Source organism: Apteryx mantelli, chromosome Z (genome assembly GCF_036417845.1).
Source record: "Apteryx mantelli isolate bAptMan1 chromosome Z, bAptMan1.hap1, whole genome shotgun sequence".
Classification (NCBI taxonomy): domain Eukaryota; kingdom Metazoa; phylum Chordata; class Aves; order Apterygiformes; family Apterygidae; genus Apteryx; species Apteryx mantelli.
The window spans coordinates 56,707,899-56,732,401 of NC_090020.1; the positions used below are offsets into that span (position 1 = coordinate 56,707,899).

The 24,503-nt window shown below is 39.8% G+C and overlaps 1 protein-coding gene across 1 annotated transcript in view; it reads right to left on the minus strand.

Moving 5' to 3' along the window:
• Nucleotides 1–17,820, minus strand: part of VCAN (versican) — a 107,189-nt gene extending 89,369 nt beyond the window's left edge. The window contains exons 1-2 of the mRNA XM_067315162.1: nt 17,620–17,820; nt 8,552–8,923 (exon numbers count right to left, since the gene is read on the minus strand). Coding sequence (XP_067171263.1) covers nt 8,552–8,923; nt 17,620–17,689 — 442 coding nt within the window. The 5' untranslated portion in view covers nt 17,690–17,820. The remainder of the gene's footprint in view (nt 1–8,551; nt 8,924–17,619) is intronic.
• Nucleotides 17,821–24,503: the final 6,683 nt, after the last annotated feature.

Genomic DNA, 24,503 nt, shown 5'->3' on the forward strand with positions numbered 1-24,503 from the left:
TGCTTTCTGAAAGAAAAGGCAAGAAAGAAGTTGTCTTAGGACAAATAAAGCAACTGGAAAACAGACTACAGCAGTATAACATTGTCACTGAACATCTGGCAAACAAAATAAGTATAATTACAGGAAGGAGTAGCAGTGACTGTAAGAAAGAGCACTCATAAGAAAGTAATTTGAGGTATCCAAAATTCACTGCCTAAATGACAGAATTCTGTCTCAGCAAGAATGTCTTTTAGTCAATTATCTGTGTGTTACACTAATGAGAGAAAATGTAAAGTATTTCACTTTTAACAAGCTAGGACTTACATGCGTAAGAGATCGGTCCCGTGGTTTCACATCTTTGGGTTGCAACATTGCTTTTTTACTTGCCAGGGTGTCATGCTGCAAAACCCAGTGGAATTGCGAGAGAAGGGCAAAAGTAAGACAGTTCTTACTTAACTGTGGCTAATAAATTACCATTTACTTTCACTAGTGAACTCATATTGCTGCAACATACACTCTTGGAGTCACATAAAGCCTGGATCTGGCAAGCTGTCTGATCCAGCAAAGAATATCTAATTGGCCTTTTCAAATAGCAAGCCAAGAGAAAAGACTAAGATTACGATGGCAGAGGTTGTTACTCTGTTAATTTTTAGGTTCAAATGATAGTCTTGGTGGGACAGACCCCTCAAATATCCCCTATCTTATTTCCAAAGCTAACCAAGTTCCACATAAATTTGGTGATCCTCCCTGCTTTTAATGCAGAAAATAATTTACATCACAAATGCACACCAAAACAGAGGCTATAGAACACTGTATGAAAGGAAGGAATACTGCAGCATTTTCAGCTTCCTGCATGAATAATTCGTGTTCCTCATTCGAGGTTTTGCACCCATCTTCTGACCCTGTTGTAGGCTTTGGTAACCTGAGAACAGGCTGCATTGCATCAGCAGGAGCTCCACTGCCAAATGCCTCCAGGAACTTCTCAGAGTGCAGAGGAAGTGCAGAGCAACCGCTTTGCTCTCATGCGCCCATGAGGGCTTCCTGCTCTCCAGAGGCAGAAACTGCTTGAACCGACTCTCACTTTGCTCTTCCGCACAGAGTTTTGGGGGTTTGAGGTGCACAGAATAATGCTGCTGTATGCAGCTTGTACGCAAGCTGCTCTGAACAAGCTGGTCCAGAGAAGATAAGAAATTAATGCTGAGCTCTACCTGTATTTTTCACAGGGCTGATTTGCCAGAGCGGAGGACTTCTTTGCTACACCTGTACTATTTCTGAACACCTAGCCCTGATCCCCTGCCTTGTTTTCTCTGCACAGCAATGTACTAGGCCACAGGCGCAAGTGCTCAGGGAAGCTAAGGCAGTGCTAATCAATTAAAAAATTATACCACATCCAGCAGCTGCCCTCCACAGTTGCTCTGCAGGAGAGCCCATGCCATGAGGCTGACGCAGCTCCCAGAGCTCTCTGCTTGCAAGTCCTCCAGGCTGGCATGAAACATCTCCAGCCTGCACATTAGCAGCCATTTTGCCAATCCCTGCATGAGGGGAACAGCAGCTTTCTTGGGGCATTTTTACTTCCCTGCTCCTGAGGTGCACTGTGCATAAACCCTGGGTCTTTTTGACCCAGAAATAAACTCCTCTCTCCTTCCCTTTGATAGCAGTTGGCCATTGTGCTCTTCTCAGCTATGGAAGCTGGAGCTTCCTTAGATGAGTAATTCAAGACAGGAAAACACAAGTTTAAAGATGTAGCAGCTTTTTTTAATTTAGTTAGCAAGGAAGCACGGAAGTTGAACACCAAGAAGTGATAAAGATTTAAGACAGACAATTCTAAAAGATTAAATAAAAACCATCTCTTCAAATGTCATACTTAAGAGATAATGAAGGAGAGTTCTGGCTTTAGAGAGAATAAATCAATTAGGTTGTCAACATACAATCTCTCAGGGCTAAGAGCACAACTGAGTGGCACTGTTCCCACTTTGAAAACAATTCCCATTTATTATCATTATAATGCCTGCAAGAAAGAAGAGTTTGCATAAAAATGAAAATGTGAATTACCATCTAAATCTGCCTCTCTAATTGCTGCTTCTCCCCATTAACTAGGTCAGTATTTTAAGCTTAGGATTTTCCTTACTGGCTTTCTCTCTTTTTACCTAATTTCTAAAAAGTCTTGCAGACTTGCAGCAAAATCAAATAAAAACTAACAGACCCATGAAAGCAGCAGTCTCCCAAAACACCAGTAACAAAAGGATAACACTATTGCTAAAAAATATTCACTCACAAGAGGCAAAAAAAAAAAAAAAAAAGCAAGAAAATGGCAAGTATCCCACATGCCACTTTGATCCTCTTAAATCTGCAGACATTTCCAAGGAGGTTACCAAACATCAGCTCAAAAAAGTGGTTTATTCAGATTTTTCTTTTTGATTACACTTGATCATATATGTTATTTTTAATTGCCCAACACCATAACAGAACACAAAACAAGTTCATTAAATGTTTGATCATGTTCCAGAATGAAGAATACTGCACTTGTAGGTCAGCTTTTTGCCAAGGTGTCCTAAAACTATTCTATAAAAGTCGATTTTATTGTAGCTACAGAGAGAGGATAAACAGGGACATAGAGAGATATAGCAATACCTCTTTTTAAAACCTTTGGGGGAGTCAACTCACCTGGGTTTGCTTGCCTAACAATTAGAAGTCTTAGCTAAACTAGTCATCTAAGTCTCTCTAATCAATGGAGAGGGATACAGACTGCTAGAGAGTTCATCTCACCCAAAACTCTCATCGAAGAGGAGCTAGCTGGGGCAACAGCCTACATGTTGGACTCAGATTAGACACCCAACTTTTAATAGCTGAATTAAAATAAATCCCACCTTGATTTCAGGTTTCCTGATTTCAGAGCTGGAGTCATAAGCCATAAGGTCAACGTCATGAAGTCACATTTGGTGAACTCTTAGCGGGCAGCTGAATACTCAGAGACGATCTTCAGAGGGCATTACCTGCTGGTAGTCAACCTCTACCTTGTATCCACGTGCCTCTACTGGTATACAGGTGAAAACCCACAGCCCTGCAAAAAGTGCTTGAAATGGGAAGGAAGAGGCAGCTCAGATGCCTCTAACAGTGGTAGCTAATGAGAAGGGAAAGCCATCCCTCTTAAAGATCTGAAGGCTCGGGAGGCTTGACGTTTTTAGATAACAGTGGGAAGGAAATGACTAAGAATGAAGGAAAAATAACCCCAAGCATTCAAAAATTAGGAGGCCGAGGCTTCCTACCATGAGATGGTTTGAACTGTGGATTTAATAATACTGATAACAAAAAAGGTCCTGAAAAAAACCTCAAAATGCTATAGAAAGATAAAATACAAGAACTGACAAAGGAAGGGTAGTTTCTGAGAAAAGGGGAAGACTTCAAACGGAGCAAAGTGTAGAGAAGACAGATAAGACAACACCTCAAAAGGAAAAATAAATATGAATGATGTGTTTTGCATATTGCACTTTTTGTAAGAGGTCCAAGCATATAATACTGTAAGACTATTAGCTCTACTTTGAACATAAAATTTTCCTGCCTGAGAAGTCAATATAGTTACAGTTACAAGCAGGGTGTATGGGAAGTATTCCCTACAATTAGTAGCAGGAAAGGTGGTGTCCAGTGTGATGAAACTGCCCTTCTACAGTAGACTACAGACCTGTTGGCACTAGCTCATCCCCTGCCTCAGGGACAATTCTGCGGTTACATCAATTAGCAGGGACATCTGGCCACCCTGAAACTTCCTGTGTCGACTGAAATTAAGTGTTGCACACTTCTCTGCTACACTTTCACCGGCTGTAAAATGAAAATAGTAATATGCGTGGTAGGTACAGTTCAACCTAACCTCACCGATCTGTGATGAACTGTGCAAAACGCCTGATAACTGTTAGTTGTCGCTAATGGGTGCCTTCCCACTTGATTGGGGGATTAACAAAGGCAGATAACATGGCTACTTGAAATACCAAAGGGACTAGATTAAATAACCCAGGATGTCCTTCTAGTCCTACATTGCTGACTTTCCTCAGATAGATCCTCAGGACAGTGTACAAGACCGAGTTAGCCCAGCCTCACATCAGCTCTTTTCCCCCTAGTATTCAGACATAACCTTAAGTGGGAGCAATTTAAACAAAGTTAAAAATTAAACTAATTCACATCTGTCATAGGCTAACAATGCACACAGGTCAGCACTGTTCAGGTGATACAAGATGACGTGTTAAACCACAGTATCTTGATGAGTTATGTGAGCTCCTGACAAACAGAATTAATATAAGCAGCTGTTGATCATTTGAATATTAGGCATAAATGGTACACATAACAAAAACAAAGAAAAAAAGCTCAGAATTCTAGCGAAGTTTTGGAACTCTCATCAAAAAGAAGCTGACTGCTCTTTAAATAGAGTTTATCTGTCAAAAAGGACAGTAGAAGTATGCAACACGGAGAGAAAGAAAACAAGGATGCTTAAACATTTGTCTCCTTGAGAATAATAACCAACTAAATGAAGACTCCAGCTGTGGATACTAAAAATTTACATGTGTTCAAAAAGCAAGTGCCTGAAAAAAAAATTATGCAGGGCTATGTAACAAAGCTACTACTTCTGTCTCAGGAAAACCATGGGCTATAAGTCTCTGACAGTAAGAGAGTATACAGGGGAAAAACAGTTACATTTGCCCTTCCCTATCAGCTATCTCTCCCTTTATCAGCATAGGATATTGGGGTAGACAGATCTTTCATCTGAAATGGTACAGACACTCTCCAGGGTTTGAGTTTGTTCTAAGCCTAATTTGTGAGGAGCATAAATTATGCAACAATTATATTAAATGACTGTAGAGTAGGAAACATACTATCTTCTACTCAGACCTCACCTAAATAACCATATGGTGATGTAGGATTTGATGCTGTTGCATCCCAAGTCAAAACATTGGAGAACAGGTTCTTAGTGGTTAAAGAAGGTGGCTTTGTATATACATCCCATTTAATGATAAAGCTAGTACTAACCTGTTGCTTAATAACATACAAATCGGACTCTTCTGAACTTCAGAAGTTTATTTTACATCTAAAAATTGCCAATTAACTGGATATTTACATGCAAACTATCAAATTTGTAACTGTGTGTGTGATATCTACACAGACAAATTAGATGCACTATTATATGCATCTTTTTGTAGGCACTCTTGGTCTCTTCAGGTTTAGGAAAAAAAAAAAAAAAACAGGCCTTAAATATTTTACTATTTATTTTCAATGTCTAATACCAACTGTTCACTTTGCAAAGCTTAACTTGGAAAAAAATTATAATCTACAGAGAGAATTCTTTCTTTGAAATCACATTTTGCACAGCAAGCTCCATAACTGGTAACACATTCATTTGATACACACTGGGTTCAGTGGGGTTTTTTTATTCCTAACAAACCTAGATGAAAGGTAAGAAATGGCAGCTAGTGGGGGGTTTTTTGGTTTTTTTTTTCTTATTCAGGTAAGCTCTGTCAGTTATGTGTTAACTTACTTGTAAAAGGTTCAACTGGAAAAACAAACAGTACAGCTGTCTAAGCTTATCTAATTGGCTTCATTGATGCTGGAGTGTGGTTTTTGTTTGAAAGTCATCATTTGAGGGAATGTCCAAACAAATCTAGAAATATCTAGGACTCAAGTCCTGCACTGATTTAAAAAAACAATCAAACTAGCAAACAAAATCCAGAAAGTTATCATAATAATAAAAGCAATAATTACACTACTTCAGCAGAACTATGCAGATTTATGCCAGATAAGCTTTGGCCTAGTTCATTTGGCCATTTCCAATAAATTCATTAAATTGGACTCAGTTCTCAACACACATAATAGTGTTGGCACTTAAAGAATAGCAACAAACAATGGTTACAGTGACTCTGACCATGTGCAAACTTCCTTTCTCCAGAAGGATCCCAAAGTGCTTCACAAAATCTTATCCTCCACTACCTGAAAGGTGTCATATGCATTCTGTGCAAGGAAGAAGCATGTAACATTTCTTTCTACATCTGAGTTGCCCTCACACAGGGAATTTTGCAAAAGCTTCCTATCTTAAATAAAAGGATTCTGCTTCACTTTAGGTTCAGGACAACAACCAAGTTACTGCAGCATCAGCTGAGCCACAATAACCACTTTTTCGACACACTTTTAATCCACTGCAATGGTGAAATAAAACATGCCCAGTCAGACCTCAGAGAAAGAGTGCTACAAGAATGCATTTTACTCTTCATTTGTGACAAGCTTAAAGTTTGCACATGTTCAGCTACTGCACTTCAGCCAAAACTTGGTATTTGTTATACTGGAGTAATGAAATCATGTATCTGATTTCTTGTACTAGCAAAACTGGTAATACTCTTATCAGGGCTTCCTAGGGCTTCCACACAAGCACCTGTATCAGCTCCACTTAGCTTAGAAGAGCTGACCAAAACACAGTGCTGAACTATGTTAACTGCCAACTTTGAAGTTAACACCTTCAGTATGAAAAGAAGATTCTCCAGTACTGTGGTAATGACAGTCAATGAAGAATGTACACAGAGTAAGCGCAAAAGATCATATTTGTCCTTAGGCAGTTGTTAATACTTTAGGCTGCAGATTCGAAAAGACAACACAATGAAAACTAATTAGATCTGGGACTTTTTTTTTTTTTTTTTTTTTTTTTAAATAAAAGCTGAAATCACAGAGAATCCAGAGATCTGTAATGAAATGAGGGCAGAAATATTGAGGGGCAACAATATTCATATGAAAATTTTATGAGCCTGATAAATGACAATTGTTTACTTAATAGAGAAAATAAAAAACTGAGAGCACAATTGAGAATTTAAAAAATGCTATTTTCATTTAGATCAATATCTGGCCTTTTCCCTTTCCCAAATTTTGACATTAGAGCAACCATAACAAACAGCAGTTGCAGAAAGAGCTGTGTGAAACCTCCTTTAATTAAAAAAAATCTGAACTGTGCATCTCATACAGTGTTTTGCAACAGCACTAACTATACAAGCTGAAGTATTGGAATAAATCATCAGATATTTTATTGCAGTAAATGTCTGCTGCTCCTGGATGTAGATATGTAGTCGAGGGAGCAATTTAAAAGGAATAAGGAATGGTAGGCACATTAGTTACTGAAAAATAATGTTCAAACCAGGATTTCTTCTGCTTTTGCCAATAGGAGTAAATAGCCTGTGAAGTTATACAGACATTAATAGTTACACTGATTTATTGTATTTCCAAATTAAGAACACATCTCCTAAACCTTTCACTGAATCAATGCCAAAAGACTGCTAAAGTTGTATTAGGCATATTGGAAGAACAACGCAGTATTAAGCTTTTGAAAAACCTTAGCCAAAGCCATGACTTTCAGCAGCCGATATCAATGTTTGTTTTGGGATTCAGTCATTGGAATAAATACTCATGAAACTTTCAAAAAACACCTAAGTGCAAAAGAGCACAAGGCAAAGAGTCCAAGCTAATGTTCATGCAAGCTGGTACAACCCCACAGCACAACACTGTCCCAAGCACACAGAAAAATTTGTGCCCAAAATTTGCATTAACATGGCACCGTGCCTGGGCTAATATGTCCTGCCTTTCAGCACAATTTATTAGTTCAGGCTCAGTGCCACACTGACAGGGCTATACAGCTCTGGAGCAGTCTCTACTCTGTACTCATTGTGCTGTATAAGAATGCTCTTAGAAGCAAAACATATAGATCAGGTGCTCCTTTTGACACTTACACACTTTTGAAAGTCCTGTCTGTTATATTCCTTTACATATACACTTCTTCCCCTCAAAGTTTTGGATGCTATTTCCTTATAGTACTTGAAAAACAGCTCTTAGTCCTGGATCTTCCATGTCAGAGAACATTAGTACTTATCTCCCTTTTTGTGTTCCTGCAGTTTCTGCCAGATAAAGTTTGGATAGTTAGGAGGAAATCTATTACTGAGACAAAGGAAATTCTTCCTTTGTGTTTGATGTTCCTATCATAGAAAGAGTGGTTCCCAGTTTAGTTTGCATTTTTTGCATGACCAGTGGCAAGACAGGCCAACTAGAGCTCCAGTGGCGAGGCAGTTGCTTCTTCTCATCCTACACAAACAATTAAAAAGAAACTGCTTCTGCCTGCCAAGTCTGTCTTCTTATATTGTAAAGACATTTTCAGACACATATATTATTATACTATGCATCATGGCTCAGAAGGGCTGGTTGTGGAAAACTTTAGAGATTTCTCCTAAAAAAGATTGTAAAAGCAGGAGCTCATCTTGCAAAGGATATGAAATTAATTGAAGTATCAAACTACCTCAGGAACAAACAAATAGCATTTGTTCTGAGGATCAGGAGTAGTTTCCAAAAAGGTAAAAAGGAGAAATGGGGAAACTACAGACTGGAAAAGATTCTTAAGATTAAACAAAAGAAGAGAAGAGAACTGGAAGAGTCAACAGTTAAGGAAGAACAATTTGCTAAAGACACTCCTTTAAATGTCCTCTAGTTATATGGTAATTACTAGCTTTTATTGTTTAACTGGAATCACTGCTGACAACAAATAAAATAAACAAATCCTTACCATCAACAGCCAATGATACAATGCCTTGTGTGTCTTCAACTCCGTACATAACATCACAGCGGTACACCCCTGCATCACTTGCACGCAGCTTAGAGAAAGTCAGCGAAGCATCGCCAGTCTCCTCCGAATGGGTTGGAACAGACACTCTGTCTTTGTAGTTTTGGCCTATTTTGATGTTCCCGTTTTGGGCCACCAGGACTGTGGTTTCTTTTGCATCTTTTCCATTTTTATCCAGTTCAACCTTTGACCATTTGATTCGAAGATATTCAGCTGCATAGCTGGAGGCTATAGTGGGTGTGGTTGAAAAGAAGCATGGCAGGACTGAAGTTCCAGAGAGGGATCCCTTTACCAGGGTTTTTTTTTCTGCTTTAACTAGAAGAAAAGAGGGGGAGAGGGGAGAAAGGAGAAGTCACATCAGTGCATCAGGAAAAGAGGAAAAAGATAAATCACATTGTTATTTAATTGTTATTCACAGTCATTGAAGATCTGAATCTCATGATCCTTAGCTGGTTCATACCCAGACTGATCAGTATAACCTAAAAAAGAATGTGCTCCCATATCCTGGGCCCTTGATTAAGCCCAAAGGCTCCAGTCTTGCCTCCACCCCTTTCTTATCTAGGCAAATTAATCCACTGCTCTGTGACTTATTTTCTCCATTTGTTATAGCCACAAAGTTATTAACCTCCTTTCCAAATTTGATATTTTCAGCTGACAGCTGAACTGCAAGAGCTATGTTTTGTTACTTCATAGAAGTAAAACCACTCTCAGTGAAAGATGGTGAGTTGCCGCACATTTATTGCTGGTCAGCAGTGTGCACGTAGGGAGCTACTGCAGAGTCGCTGACACGCTGCACGTTCACACTCTGCCTTACCTCACAGTAGTTTGTTTAGGCATTCACATCCTAAGAGTAAAACATAGCCTATAAGTTTGCATAAATTACATCCCCTACTCCATTATTCTTTCAAGGGTTAACTCTTTATTTCATATGCACTGAAACAATTTCTCACTAGTCACTCTTTTAAAATTATTTCCTTGCAGCCACAGAGCCTTTAACACATTGCAGAAATAAAGTATTTTAGGATGTTAAAGCAAAGAAGGAAGTAAAATGCACAGAAAGTCCCTACTTGACTCAAACGTGACATGATAGGACCTTTATCAATTTTATGACATCTCCAGTTGCAAACACTTTACAGTGAAATGCTTCCATCTGACAATATCCTGGGGGGAAAGTTGACTACTGCTCATTCAACCTCCACACAGCAAATGTCTGAAAAGAGGATTTCTGTTAGATACTATTATACACCAGCTTTTAATCCTCATTAAGTATGGTACAATTACATATATCCATATACATAGATATATCTTTCCTCTTTCGTTGTCCTGCACTCAAACATTTTTGAAAGGCTGAAAATGCTGATCATTAATTTGAAGCAAGCTATGATTCATAAGGTTTAGGAATACAGTATCTTCAAACAAATACTGACCACAGTGATGCATGAAATAAGAGACACCACCACATGAATATTATCTCTCTGTCCATCTATCATCAAAAATATCACCTATTCATATACAGTGGACATTTTGAAAGAAAAGAATGAGAAAGCAAAAAAAAACTAATTTACTTAAGTTGATTATTTTTTATCAGAGATAGAGACCTTCATACACCATAAAATATTAATAGCATTACCTTCAAATGATTCAATAGAAGAATAATCAGCTTGATATCCAAACATTTTAATACTAGAGAAAACTACTAACTAGAAAAATGAAAAAATTGGACTGACCAATGAAGAGCCAGAATTTGGAACAGAAGTGCTCAGGTTACTTCCATTCATAGCTAACTCAGAACTACCAAGAAGCTATTTGTAAGATAGGAAAGATAAAGCTAGGTCCAATACAAGAACTGAAGACTGGAGAACTCCTAAGGCTTTCAGACAAGCCAGCAGAAGTTTCTAAAGACTAGCTCAACAGTTTTGATTGCATATACATTTCTTAAAAAAAGTAGTGGATACCACTTGCAAGGAAACACAAATTGACTCCCCAGAGTCAATAAATTGCTATAAACTACGAAGGACTGGCTTTATCAGTAGGAAAAAAAAACTGGCTCTTATATCACCTTCTTGCAATAACAGTGAATAACAGTGGGGTAGAACTAAAGAAAGAGTGAAGACCCAATCCTATCGGCTGTGATGGAATTACTGCCAAATTGCACAGGTGGGAGATTAAAATCAGTCTCAAAATATTTAGTCTTTATTATGATCTCTTGTCATTTAGATACACAACAGGAACTTCTTACACGAAAAATAACCTACTCATAATTATCCTGACTGACAGAATTTTAATAACTTTTAGAGATCTCTTTCTGCTTGCAAGTGATCTGGAATATCAGTACTGAACCCTGAGGAAATTTCCTCTCTTTAAATTTGTGTCTTCACATTCAGTAGACTGAAAGCTTCTGGCAGCAAACACAAATCATCATGATATGCAAAATAGCTCTATCATAAATTGGGCTATATCCCAGAATAGGGAAGACCGTGTAGCTACAAATACGTCTGTCTAACTGTGGAAAGTATTACAAAGCACTTTATAAAAGCACACTTTGTTTTGACTTGCAGATGGACGAGAAGAGCAGAAGAGGAGGAAAAAAAAAATACATGCTTGTAACTGAAGCATTGGATTAAGTGACATTCCTGTATTGTTCCAAAAAACAGGACTTCCTGCAGCAATCCAGGCTAGTCAGTCAAGCAGAATTTACTGGCCAATGCAGAAAGCATCCATCTCTTCTCCTATTAATCCATATACCCCTTTTGTTTCTTTTGCATTTTACCTTAGACTCATGCTCCATATCATGTCTCTTTTTCAGCTACTATTCATGGTATGGTATAAATTATTCTTTAGATGGGATGTGGCCAGCAAAATACAAACAAGCCATCAAGCAAGAAAATATTTTGTAACTCTTTGTAAATTTGAACACAAGCTAGACGGGAAGGTATTTGCCAGTTCATTAGGACAGAAATTTCCTACTGTTGAACATTCTTTTATCCCATCTCCTTACCCAGTCATGTAGGACCTAAACATTAGTAACATTAGGTGTTCTTAAAAAAAGGGGGGGGGGCAGGGGGACAGTTTTGAAGTGACTAAACTGGCTGGTGATGAATATAAGCATTTTTTCTGTTGCTAAATAATACATGCATCTTGCAAGCACAATAAATTCATTACAGAAAATACATAGACAATAAAGAAAGAAAATACACAGCTAAGTTCAAATCACCTGGGCACCTGCTGCACACCCCAGCAAAGTCAATGAGAGCTTTGTATGAGATGAGACTGCAGGGCTGGGCCCACAGCAGCACAACACAGTCAAATTATGGCAGACTCACTAGATATTGTGTCTCAGCAGGGGTTTTTTGTGTCTTTCTAAATTTAAATATTAAATATCTCAAACATCAGAGTGAGTGATGAGAGAAGGCAGAATGAAAACTTTTCCCATGTGACATCCTGATGGAAAACAGGCCTGTTATGTCTCAGCTGCTGGGTAGGACTTCCATACAACTTGTTCCTGTCTTATCTTCCTCATATCTAAAGCTAAGTCCATGCATTTGTATCAGTTTACCAGGGGGATGACAGCACGTGGGACTGAGGGAAGACTGAAGGCACGTGACACATGCCAACGCTGTACGCACAAAGGCTAGGTAGGCTCCAGCTGTAGCCAAAAGCCGTGGGCCTTTCCCCATCATAAGGCCCAACATCCTAGAGGCATTCCTTACCAGATGGCCTCACCAAATGCTGTAATAGGTTTGGGCTGCATTATTAAGTAAAGGGACATTCTTAAAGGCAGGTAGCTCAGTGAGCTATAAATCTGCACCCAGGTCTCTTGTAGTTCTTTGACAGGGTTTCCTCTCTCTACTTTGAGTAAAGATAGTTTGCTTTACTCAAGGTAGAGAGGGGAAAAAAAAAAAACAATCTGCTTTTGTTTTTTTCTATTTTGTTAGCAAAACTGCCTTAGGTCCTCCCAACCTACCATTTAGGTTGTAAAGTCAGCTCATCTTAGCAACGAAAGTATGGCTTGATACCTTTCTTTTGAAGTTGGACACAAAATATAAACATACTTCTTGCTCAAAAACAAAGTCTCTTTCCATGGAATTCTTTGTGTGTGTATATATATATACATAATTTTTTTTTGCTGTAAAAGTTACAAACCTCTTCAAATGGAAATCTAAAGAAAAAAAATGACAGAACTTTGCAGTGTTACATTACAGTAACCATAACCACAACACCAGTTTTCATAATGGACAAAAAGTCTGAATCCAAAAGAAAAGCATACCCTACATGAGGTGACACTGTTTAGAAGAACGATTTTGCTATATTATTAATCTTAACTGAACAAAATGATGTTACTGAATAAGTAGACAAAAGCATATGTTTAAAGAGTAAAAGATTCTATTTTTAAGCCAAATTTGTGAGACAAGAACATTTAAATCTCCTTTGAGTTCATCAGCAGCCTACCTACATATATGCTATAGAGACCTACCTGTCAGCAGCCAGAGAAAGTATCAATGAACTTGTGTGTTCTGTGAATCTGACTACTAAAACTGAACTTGAGACATCTGTTCATTAACCCTAAATCTTTCAATGAGAATATTAAAAATAATTAAAATGAATGCATTGTTTGCACAAATTTGTACAGGACTTTGACAGTGGAGATAACAGACGGACACCCAACAAAACACCTCAGAGCTCTTTACCAGGAGATTTGTCTGAGCAAGCAGAGCAACTGAAGAAGGTATAAAGTAATGAAGAATAAATTACTTTCAAGCTCTGCAAGTAAATCACAGGAGGCCAGGCAAATGTAAATCTCAGCTGCAGAGCTCAATGTAACATGTATAGAGACACACACATGCAAACATCATATGCATTCACACGTGTTTTATGTCACATATGCAAAAAACACAGATAAACTGGTGTGTATTTTTATATATATATATATATACACACACATACACACACACACACCCCTTAGAAATATATCATACACTGCAATTTAGGGGATTTCTATTCTTTTCTGGATCACAAGGCTTTCACGACATGACAAATAGTTACTTAAAAGGTAAATGCCAATATTTAGCACAATCACCAGGTCCAGCTTGTAAACTACAATATCCTAACATCAGCCAGTTCAAAGTGAGTAAATGTCAAGCTAGCAATAGGTGTAAACCTTGTTCATTAACTTCTGTCATTAATCCTTCATGTATACCAGAGCAAACAGTGCAGGTCCTGCGAAGGGGCACTCCTGTGACCCCAGAGGCTTACACTCTATTTCCTGCTGCCCTCCTGACAAATATATCCCCCGGGAATTTAAAGTCTCACAGAAACCATACAAGAGCATTCTCAACTTGCTTTCAGAGGAAAAATACTTACACTGCTGCATAAAATCTAATGAGTGCATCATGCAAATATGTTAGGTATTTATGAATGTGACCATTCTCAAAGATGAGTGGAAACAAAGATAGGAAACAAAGATAGTTAATGGTGAATGCATAAAATGTTGCATGCTTATAACTTTCTGTGTTCTAAATAAAGCTAAAGTTTTGTTATGACTATTATTAGACTCTTGGATTCAAAAAAAAAAAAAAAAGGAAAGGAAACTGAAATATCCAAATAAAGCCTTTTGGGGAACTTGGCAGAGAAAAGGAGTTGCTTGGGAAGATGTTATGGTAAGCTGTTGAATAAATTAAGCAGCTAGAATAATGCCAAAATTAAACCTTAGACTGAATGACAGATGTTTAGAGACCAGTGCAGTGGCAGACAGGAAAATAGGTTAGTCCCCAAATACTACAGATGCTTAGAGAGTTTTCAGCACAGCATTTTTCCCAGGAGAAAATGCCAGCTGACCAAAGCTCAACTTTTTTTTTTTTTTTAAATATAAGTGTCAATTTTGACAAATTTCCCATATGATTCTTGAAAGAAAGATTTTAAATTTTCAGAATGATTTTGCCTGAAAGCTTTTGAAAGGAAATATTGCTATGCATTATATTGAAGAAACTATTTAAATAAAACATGTGGAGTGACCCAATCCATTTTGGGAATGGAGATGTGGGAATTTGTGTTTCATGAAAGATTTCAAGGCTTCAGTTTTGTATTCCAATTCAGAATTTAAAAAGAAAAAAGTTGAAGCTTCAGAAATTCCTATCTAACTCCTCTAGACACAAAGACAGGGTTTGGGGGTTTTTTTAGCTAAAGATACCAGATGTATTGGAAAAGTTTGCCAGTGATGTTGTAATATCCATGCTCAAAAACAGTGATACATGAACTAGCTGACATTTCTCAAAGTAAAAGGATATGAATCAATCCTATAGAATCCATATTTTTTCTAAAATATTTTATGATCTTTGTTATCTTCAGCATGGTCATGCTTCGAATATGTTTAAGAATCTCTGACAAAAGTATGGCCCCTAACTTTCAAAATAAAAGCCACCATGCTCACAGCGTATTTCTAGGAGAAGGCTCTTTCTACATTCCTTCTCAAAGGTTCGGGCAAATAAGGACTAGTCAGAACCTGGACTACTATTTTTGAGAACCTCTAACCAGGATGTTCACACAGAACTTGCCTATATACTAAAAATTCCATTCTGGAGACCACATGAGCCATTTTGGAGGTGATGAAAGACAGAGTAACTCAGAGGATATCTAAAGGTGCAGACTCACATCCTACCACTACAAGGTTCAGTCCCACTTTTCCCTACTTCCAGTGATGAGTTCCCAATCCCCTAATTCTGCCAGCACTAGCATTTGCGCAAGGCAGAAAGTCAGATCAAAGAGCTGATCCAGCTAAAAACTAACCTTTAAAAAATGTAACAGATTGTCTTTCAGACAATATATTTACCTGATCCAGCTGACTGTATACCCACATAAATACTAGTGTCAGTACAAAGGAAAGCACGAAAACTAGCACTAGGGGATAGAGAAGGGGCAGTATTATCCTGTCTAGTGGCAAAATATCTGTGAGACTACAGTGTTCATGGAGCTATACCCTAAGTAAACATGAGATTTTAAATAGGTCATAACAGAAACGTCAAGTTTAAATTTCTTTTCAGATTTCTTTTCCTTGCTTATTTCATCTCCCTGCACATCTCCATCCCAAGGCTGCTTTTCAGGTAAAATCTTGTCTTTCTACCTTTCCTCACGTGGATGATATACAACCATTTACTCCATTTTGAAGCTGACTAATTATGGATAATAGCTTTTCATTTTATCCTCATTTTACTATATCTTAAAATAGACATTTCCACCTTAAAGAAAGCTATAACTCATGAAGTAAAAAAAATTCGAAGTTCACCACATAGACTTTGCAAGTCCAAGACCTCTTTTCATAAACACTTACCTAGAATTTTATTCTAGAATATCTAGAATTACCTAGAATGCTTCATATGAACAACATAGTAAACTGACATTTAATAACCAAATCAGTCTCAGTCCTCCATGAATAAAAGAACAGAGGCTCAGATTTTGTCCCTGGCTCTCTCCCTGAAGCTTTGAATCTGTTGTCTCTGAGGACAACTGTAGTCTTCCTGGCCTGTTGTTATTTAATGAAGAATGGAAAAACAAAACTAGCTTTAAGGAGGAAGCAACAGTAGGAAACAGTAAAGGGTGGTGCTCCCAACGTGCTCCAGGAAGAAAACTACATTTTTTTTTAGTTGACTCTGCTAAGCACAAGAGTCTTATCTTAAAGTACTACCTAAAGGCTTTGCTAGAGCCAGTGGACAAGCTGGCAAAAAAAGAGTACATTTGATCCTTTCAAGACTAAAATCAGTTTGAGAAGGACAGAACAGGAAAGAAAAAAGAACAGAACAGAAACAAAACTGCTCTTGTCTTGCTCTGAGGCTTGCTGTTATCATAATTTTGTGAGTCTGCAGCAGCTTCCTTACTGAAGGCTTGAATCAAACTTTCAAATAACCCTGGCAACCACACATGAATATATATTTCAGTGTTACCATGTAATCACCATGAGAAGTAATAAGGGCTCCTCCTTATCACACAGACCTAACACCTGCATCTGCCTTAATGCACCCCTGCTCCAGGCCCAACAGCCTGGAACCTGCCTCTGCTCAGTATCTTAAAGACCACTCGAATCACACAGGCCAGCTAATAACAGCCCCCCATCAACAAGGGAGCTGACACAGTGCCCACTCCAGATGCATGCCCCAACAGCTCCTCACTAGCTAACAGAGCAAAGAAGAAACTTAGGCTACTAGTTTATTTTCTGTCCTTCTTACATGCAGCCTCTCACCCTGAATACAGAGAGCAGGAACTGTGGAAGAGCATGTGTCCTATAAATCCAAAATGGTGCTGTGTCATGACAAACATGAGTATATGCATTGGGATCTGACTGCGAGGTGTGAGGAACCAGTACTCCCATAGCCTAGAGACGCCCCCATTTCATTCACTGCTTCTGCAGCCTGGCTAGCTCAGTCCCAGGAGTCTGCTCTTGCTCCCAAGAGCCATGCCACAGGCACTGCTCCCTGCCCCCTCCACAGCATCAGGCTGAAGCTCCTGTGGAAGGTGTCTGCCCTCCACTACAGTTAGCCCTCCTGGCAGCCCTCTCCTCATCTGTTGTAGGGGAACTCCTCTTTGGACCATGCAGAATGAAGGTACGAGACATATCTGACCCACAGGTCAAACACTTCACAAGCACGGGTTACAGAATTAAAATTCTATTCTTGAAAATTTGGAGAAGAAAAATCTATTTTACTTTACATAATGTAATCCTATGGCACTTTCTTTATTATTTGACTTACAGCAGCACTTAAAACCTCATGAGACATCAGATGGACACGTACAAATATTGGGAGAAACATCCTCACCACAGAGTCTTTTATATAAATTAATAAGGCAATGAGGAGAACACAGAAGCAAAGTTGAATACACAATACAGCAGGAAATAGCAGCAGAGGCAAGACCAGAAACCAAACCTCCAGGCTCTTGGGATACACACTACAAATTGGATCATGATGCCTTCCACTGTCAATAAAATGAATTTTAATAAATGATTCCATGTACGACAGACTTACCTTTAGGTAGCATATATGTTACAACTAACGTAGAGCACATCCATAAGATACTTTTTATATTTAACAACATCTTGACCTACAGATAAAGAAAAGAGGAGTTAGTCAGAAGTATTCCACTGAGTTCTTGTCAAGTGCTATAACTCAGTACGTCAATATATATCATTGATATCAGAAGCAATTCATGATCTGCAAACATGCTGCCCAAGGACTTCCTGTTTTCAAGATTTTTCCATATATTTTATGATGGAGATTTGTTATAATGACAATTTGGCTCTATTTAATACAGATTCATAATGAATTTCAGATTACTGATTCTAAAGTGATATTCAGACTTGTCAATCCCCTTTGTGTTTGCTTCTCACTTCCTTCTTAGGTTCCCATTCTAACAATTGAAAAGTTCTTTAAAATACATGGTGTGTTCATAATAGCATATTGTAATTTTTATTCCAGTTCTTAGTTAATGCATTGAATGTGTAGATAACATGAAAATTTAAGAAGTGCACTAAAAAAGCATTACAATTCCCATAAATGTCAACTATTATAATGGTTTTACAAATAGTCTCTCTTCCGTATAGTTACACATATGCTATATCTATCAATCATAAGAAATAGCTTTCAGCAACAGTTTGTGAAACACTGCTGTTGAAAATTTTTTCTCACAAAAACTCTGAGTTTCCTGATATTGCTGTCAAAATAAACTACTTGGGCTCTTTACTTCAGCCAGTAACCCAAACTGACACTTTTTTCCCAGTCCAAGATAGATTACAGTTTAATTGCTATTAGGAACCCTGGAACAGAGATTTAATAGATATACATCTATGTTATAACTATGGAACTTGTACTACACACACATATTTTAGTATTTTATATATTAGCATTTTAGTGCTTTAATATTTCCATATAACGTTTTAGAGTTAAAACATTAACTAATACATCCACAAACCTTCACAGGCTATATTGAACACGACAGCTACATGAACATGCACAGAGTAACATCTTCAGAAGACTACTGGTGATGCGTTCAACCTCAAGAAAGTCCTCTACACAGCTTTCAGCTATAGCCCAAACTTTACACCAGTCTGTGTAAATTAGGATCTATCCTGTAATAGCTGAATGGTTCAGAAAGGATACAAAACATCTCAAATCAAGCCTTGACAATGAGACAATCTCTAACATAACAGCATAACAGTTCAGAATTTCCACCCAAAAGCACTGAAAACCCAAGAGCGTTTCATTCCCTATATGACGATGGCCAGGTTTGGCTGGTTGCACTGGGAAACATGCTGCAACCTACTCCCAGGGCATGTGGGGAAAGAACTCAGCTGCTTTCCATGTAGCTGACTGCATATTGCCAAAGATGCCCCATCTCTGCTTCATCCATTCAAGAGTGCTGAGAGTATGATGTGATATCACTTCTTTTGCAATACCAACTCCATGGAATTTGCACTTTTTATGACCGAATCCCAAACAAGAACTGACATCTCTTTGACTTCATTCAGTTTGAGCCCTAACCTCCACTAACCTTTTTTTTGAAGACTCTAACACGTATCCCCTAACAGCACCCAACCAGTGTTTCATCTTTCCCCAATTAAACAAGCAAAGTTGTACATAGAGAAAACAAAAACATGCATTTAATAATTAACTTTAATTGTATTCCTCAGAAATTCATCGTGGAAGGCTGTCATGAGTGAAAAGGTTACACAAGAAAAGAGCTGCAGACATCAGAGTCCAATATAATGCAGTGGACCAGTTTTCAAATACAGGCAGTCATGTATTTGCTTAGATACTCATTAAACGATCCTCATTATTACACAACATCTCAGGAAATGAGAGGTCAGTCTAAGACTACAAATGTGCACAAACCAGAAGGCACTTCAAGCAGCCCTTGTATCCTGAAACCGCTGTGAAGCATCAAGCACAGAAATTATTCCAAACTAGCTCCTCCAGCAACACAACCACTCTAAAGAAGGCACAAAAATGAGATGACCTGCAGAATTCACCACCCTCAGAGACAGCAAATGCTTGACCTGCCTTTGAGATAGAGCAAACGTTCTGGCCTTCGTGAGAGTACTGTGGCTCCAGACCTTCTTTTGAGATATTCTGTCCACGTTTCCTATGTGTCACCCACTGGCTCATCAACAGCTAAATAAAACAAAACAAAAAAAGTCAAGAACTCACTGTTTATAAGCTTAGCTTTTCATGTTTTCCCATACCCTTTATCTCCCTCCTCCCCCAGAAGGCAACCTTGGTTTCTCAAACCAGAAACAAGAGAATCAAAGAAGTTCACAGAAAAAAAGAATAAAGGATTTCTTTCCTGGAAGATGGGTGTGCTGCACCTAAACAGTGCCAGTTGCATGTTGCTCCACACCTCCTGCTCCACAGCGTTTCATTCAGATGGAAGAAGAAAGCCAACAGAAAGACAAGTAAAATAGAGACAGGAAGGCTAAGGAAGCATTAACAGTCTCTTCAGAAGCCCCAGGTTAATAGCTTCTAACAGGCTATGTTGAAGGACAAGGATTGCTTGATGCCCATCACCCTACTCGCAAGGGTAGCAAAAGTGAGTGTCAGCACAAGCAGGCATGAAAATGCTTCTGCCTAACTGATGCTTGGCAAGAATGCTCTCTTGAACAAGCTGTGGTGATCCAGGATCTATCCTATAATTACTGAAAGGTTCGGAAAATTTTAAGACATCTCAAATCGTGCCTTTAAAATGAGGCAATCTTGAACATAAGACAGCAGCCTGTTCAGAATTAACACAAACAGGACTGATAATCCAAGGCTCTGGTACAGGCTCTGATGAGGAGTACCTACGTACTCATCACACACCAACAAGAGGTCCTTTACATTCAGAGACTCACTGCAATAGTGTCGTGACAAGAGATGGTGCAACTGGTTCCACACCTAGGTAATTCCATGAACGCTACTGCCCCATACAGGGGCTGTGAGAGCGAGTGGCAGCTGCTGCCCTCAAGGCAGGACCTCATCTTCCCATTCCGCTACAGTTTGTGCGCGCATGCGCACACACACACACACACACACACCAACCACACTAGTTCAGACGTCACATCGGTGACTGAATTCCAAATGTAATTTGAGGAATCATATGAAGAAGTCAGCAGTAGCTTTTGGTCACTAAACACAAAAATACACACACATGCAATGGCAGCACATGAAAACAGAAAGACAACTGTGGAAGAATAATTATCAAGACATTCTATGACTGCTGAAGCCCAGCTGATATCAACCATCAGTGCAGAACAGAGTATCCATGGCTTCTTTTTCTAAACCTTCTCTACCCTGAGGCACTTATTCAATGAAAGATGTTGGTTCAATTTTCACCCCTTAGGTTCATGGGCAGGACTCCCATGCATGACTCCAAGCATAAGGGTTTTAACACCCTAGTCCTCAGTGGGCTCCCACAAACACTTGCAGGTTACAAAGTGCTGTTCCACTACAGCTGCCAGAATGAGATTTGCATCTAACACAGTCACCCTGCCGAAACGACAACATGCAGGTCAAAATTGCACTGCCTAACTCGGCCTTGAAGGACAGCCCAGTCTAGAATCAGAAAGCAGAACTCTTCAAACCCAATATCAGCAATATTCCTCAGAAGTTACAGGCAAGACAGAGGCTGCTCTTTATAACTAGCACCCCAGTCCCATTCAGTGCTGCCCACATTTCCAGGCCGCTTCTAGCTATTGGCCTAATGTGACTACTCCTATCTCCTCTCCCAGTGCTGACACACCCGGGCTGCAGCTGACTCTGCTCCCTTGTAGCTTTCTGAAAAAAAAAAAACCCACTCTACTGTTGGTTTGTATTTCCTATTCCTGCACACTCTACAGTTTACAAAGGCCTCTGCTGAGCCCACAGTCAATAATTAGCCAAAAGCTTTCTAACCACACCTTTTTCCACATGCTTTTTTCACTTGGTGTCATTACGCCTAGATAAGAAAAGCCATAATGCTATGGACACCATAAGAAAATTCTGCCAACTCAAGACTAAACACTTACTCAAGTCTTACAATTTCCACTCTCTATTAAAAAAAAAAAAAATCTTACTTTATGTGGCCAAACTTGGGTTGCCTGATGGCTAGTTTCCAACTGGACTGATCCAGTTTACTAGGAGCTACTACATACAAACAGACTGATCTACAGAAGTCATTTGCACCAGGTGGTCATTTTTAAATTTGAGGCAACTCTGAGCACAGTGTCTTTTAACTGAAAGATGCCAAGTCCCTGATAAACTTTACATTTTAAAAAGTAGCAATAAAGATGAAAACATGTTCTTTTGGGGGGAGAGAATACAGCTCCTATTTTTACAGGCAGTGCCACTTTGCCTTACAAAAGCAGTAGCTGAGCAAGAATCCGTATGAGCAATAAGTTCTGATCAAATTCCAGCTTGTGTTCAATTTATAATGAAAGCCTGATGTCATACCAATGCAATTTTAATTTAACCAGATGGGAGAATATCGCGTCTCTTTCTTTATGAAATCCCAGGTTAAGAAAGTGAATTATCCCTGTAAGATCCACCATCCAAAAACTTCTTTCTCCTGAAGCTGAGAAAGTAAGAAATTAGCTACTTTCATAGAGGTGACAGTGCCATAAGAGGCTGGAGCTTCTCAGGTCACATAGTGAGATGACATAGCGACATGTGCTACAGTTACTTTGAAAGTTGGATACATTACTTATGTGCAAAAAAAATGGCCTCTGCCCATTTACCCTCTCTGCCTATATAGTAAATTTAAGGTTTGTAGCAAAAGAAAAAAAAAAAACTCAAATAGAATCTGGCACTAGAGAAGTGAATTGAGGTTCCTGCTCCTACTAATGGGTAAAACAGTAAATTACACAACTTTCCAGTGAAAACCAGGCAAGCTAGAAATGACCTATCCCAGATGTAGCACATCTCTTGCTGCCTTCCGAGCTCTGGCTGAAACTTTCACAGCTGCTATCCTTTCTCAAATACATACAGTCTGCATTTTCTTTTTCTTTTGCCATTCTTTGATCCTTTTATGCCAGCTGACTGTTAATTGCTCACATGTATTAACTTTACCATAGGTGCTGTTTAATTAACTTTGCCAGTTTCATCACGTTTCTGCCATGTGATTAATTAGTCCACTGTTCTGCCACTTGGTTGGCTTGGCCCATATCCGATTCACCACTGGCGCCTGCTTGGCCCATTATCACTTGCAAAGTTGCCTCTCACTGTAGGACGCAAGGCCATCAAGAAGGTCCTCGGGGCATCTGCCACAACCCCTCCTCGCCACTTCCAGCACCAACAGCCACGGGGGACGAAGAGGAGGAGGAGGGAAATATGCTCACGCTTGAGCCACAACAGGCCAGCAGAGCTGTCTCCAGTCCCAAGCATAAGCAGGGGCGCAGATGGGAGAGTGACCAGAGCACAGCATGGTCTGGCAACCCTCGCTCGCTCTGGCAGCTGCAGGGAAGCTGCTGCACTAGAACATTCCCCCCCAGCCAGTGCTAATTTATGCCAGAAGTGGCTCTGGACTCGGAAGCAGCCTCACAGGGATGCAACAGAAAAGTTTCTCAGGTAGAGCACGGAGCAGGGTCCCCAAGCTCCCATATGCCCGCAGGGTCACCCACACCTTGTGCCCATCCCAGCTCCACCCATGACACAAGCCCTGCCTTCCTGCCCCCTGCTGTGCTTCCTCTGGACATTTCTGCCCTACCTCTCCCCAGCCCATCCGCCTGGCACTTAGATCACTGCTATGGTGATGGAGGCAAGAGGAGTGTGAAAGGAGTAGGAAGGAGAAATGAGAAGAAAAACTGGGTGAGGAAAGGCAGAAAGTACAGGAGTTCTTGTCCCATGTAAGGGGAAAACAAATGCAGACCCCTTAACCGCCTTTCTTTGATCCATCCAACTTTGTGGGACAGGAAACACCATCCCTAGAGCTACCAAGCAAAGCATGAGAGCGCCCTCCTCCCCCAGGTACATAGCAGGCTCATCCAGGGAGGATTGTTGCAGCTGCATATGCTGCACACACATTAACTGCAATTTAAACACAGCTTGTGGAATTTACAATCCACAGGCCACAACACCACGCTCCACACTATGAGCAAAGGACTCGGCACAAGGACCAGCCAGTGTCCTCGTGAAGGAGATTTTTTTCTGCACATCTGACAGACTTTTACAGCTTCAGTGTTCTGAGGCCAGTAGGACTGATTAGATTTGCACTGTGTGCAGAGACCTTAAGGCCCTTGAATAAACATGTACACAATACACATGCAAGGACATTTGTAAAGAGGTACTTACGCAACACATATTGAAGACATTAACATGTCTGTTCTTCTGCCTCTACAAAGGACTAAACAAAGCTTTCGGCTTTCCTTTTTCGTAAAGGTGTTATTAAAACTATGTAAAGTACATCCCTTATTAATTAAAAATGGTCGTGACATGTTCAGAATAGCACCACACGCAGCCTCACGGCGCATGTAATAACTTCACCACCCCATGCGCTACCACAAGTCCTGCAGCCAGCTGTCCATGTGTGCCTCTGGGAACAGAGTCCAGCCCTGCGCTAGGAGTCAAGCAAAGCCTCAGAGGTGGTCTGTACTTGTGGTCCCCAGCCCCCCTGCGGTTAACACTCAGCACACTATGTGCTGTAGGCACATACTGTCATCTTGCTCTCTGAGAAGCAAGTTTCCTGTGGCTGCTGGCAAAGGATCCCAGGGCAACACAATGCCTGAAAGCCATAGACTGGAGAGCACCAGTCTGCGCTGCTGTGCGTGAGTCCCGGCTCATTCACCATCCACACTGCCCCCATGCCCCCTCGGTTGGGCCCCGCATGCCCCACAGGCCCTGCGTCCCTCAGCTGGGTCCCATGTCCCCTCAAATGGGCCATGTCCCTCACCCAGTGTCCCCTGGCT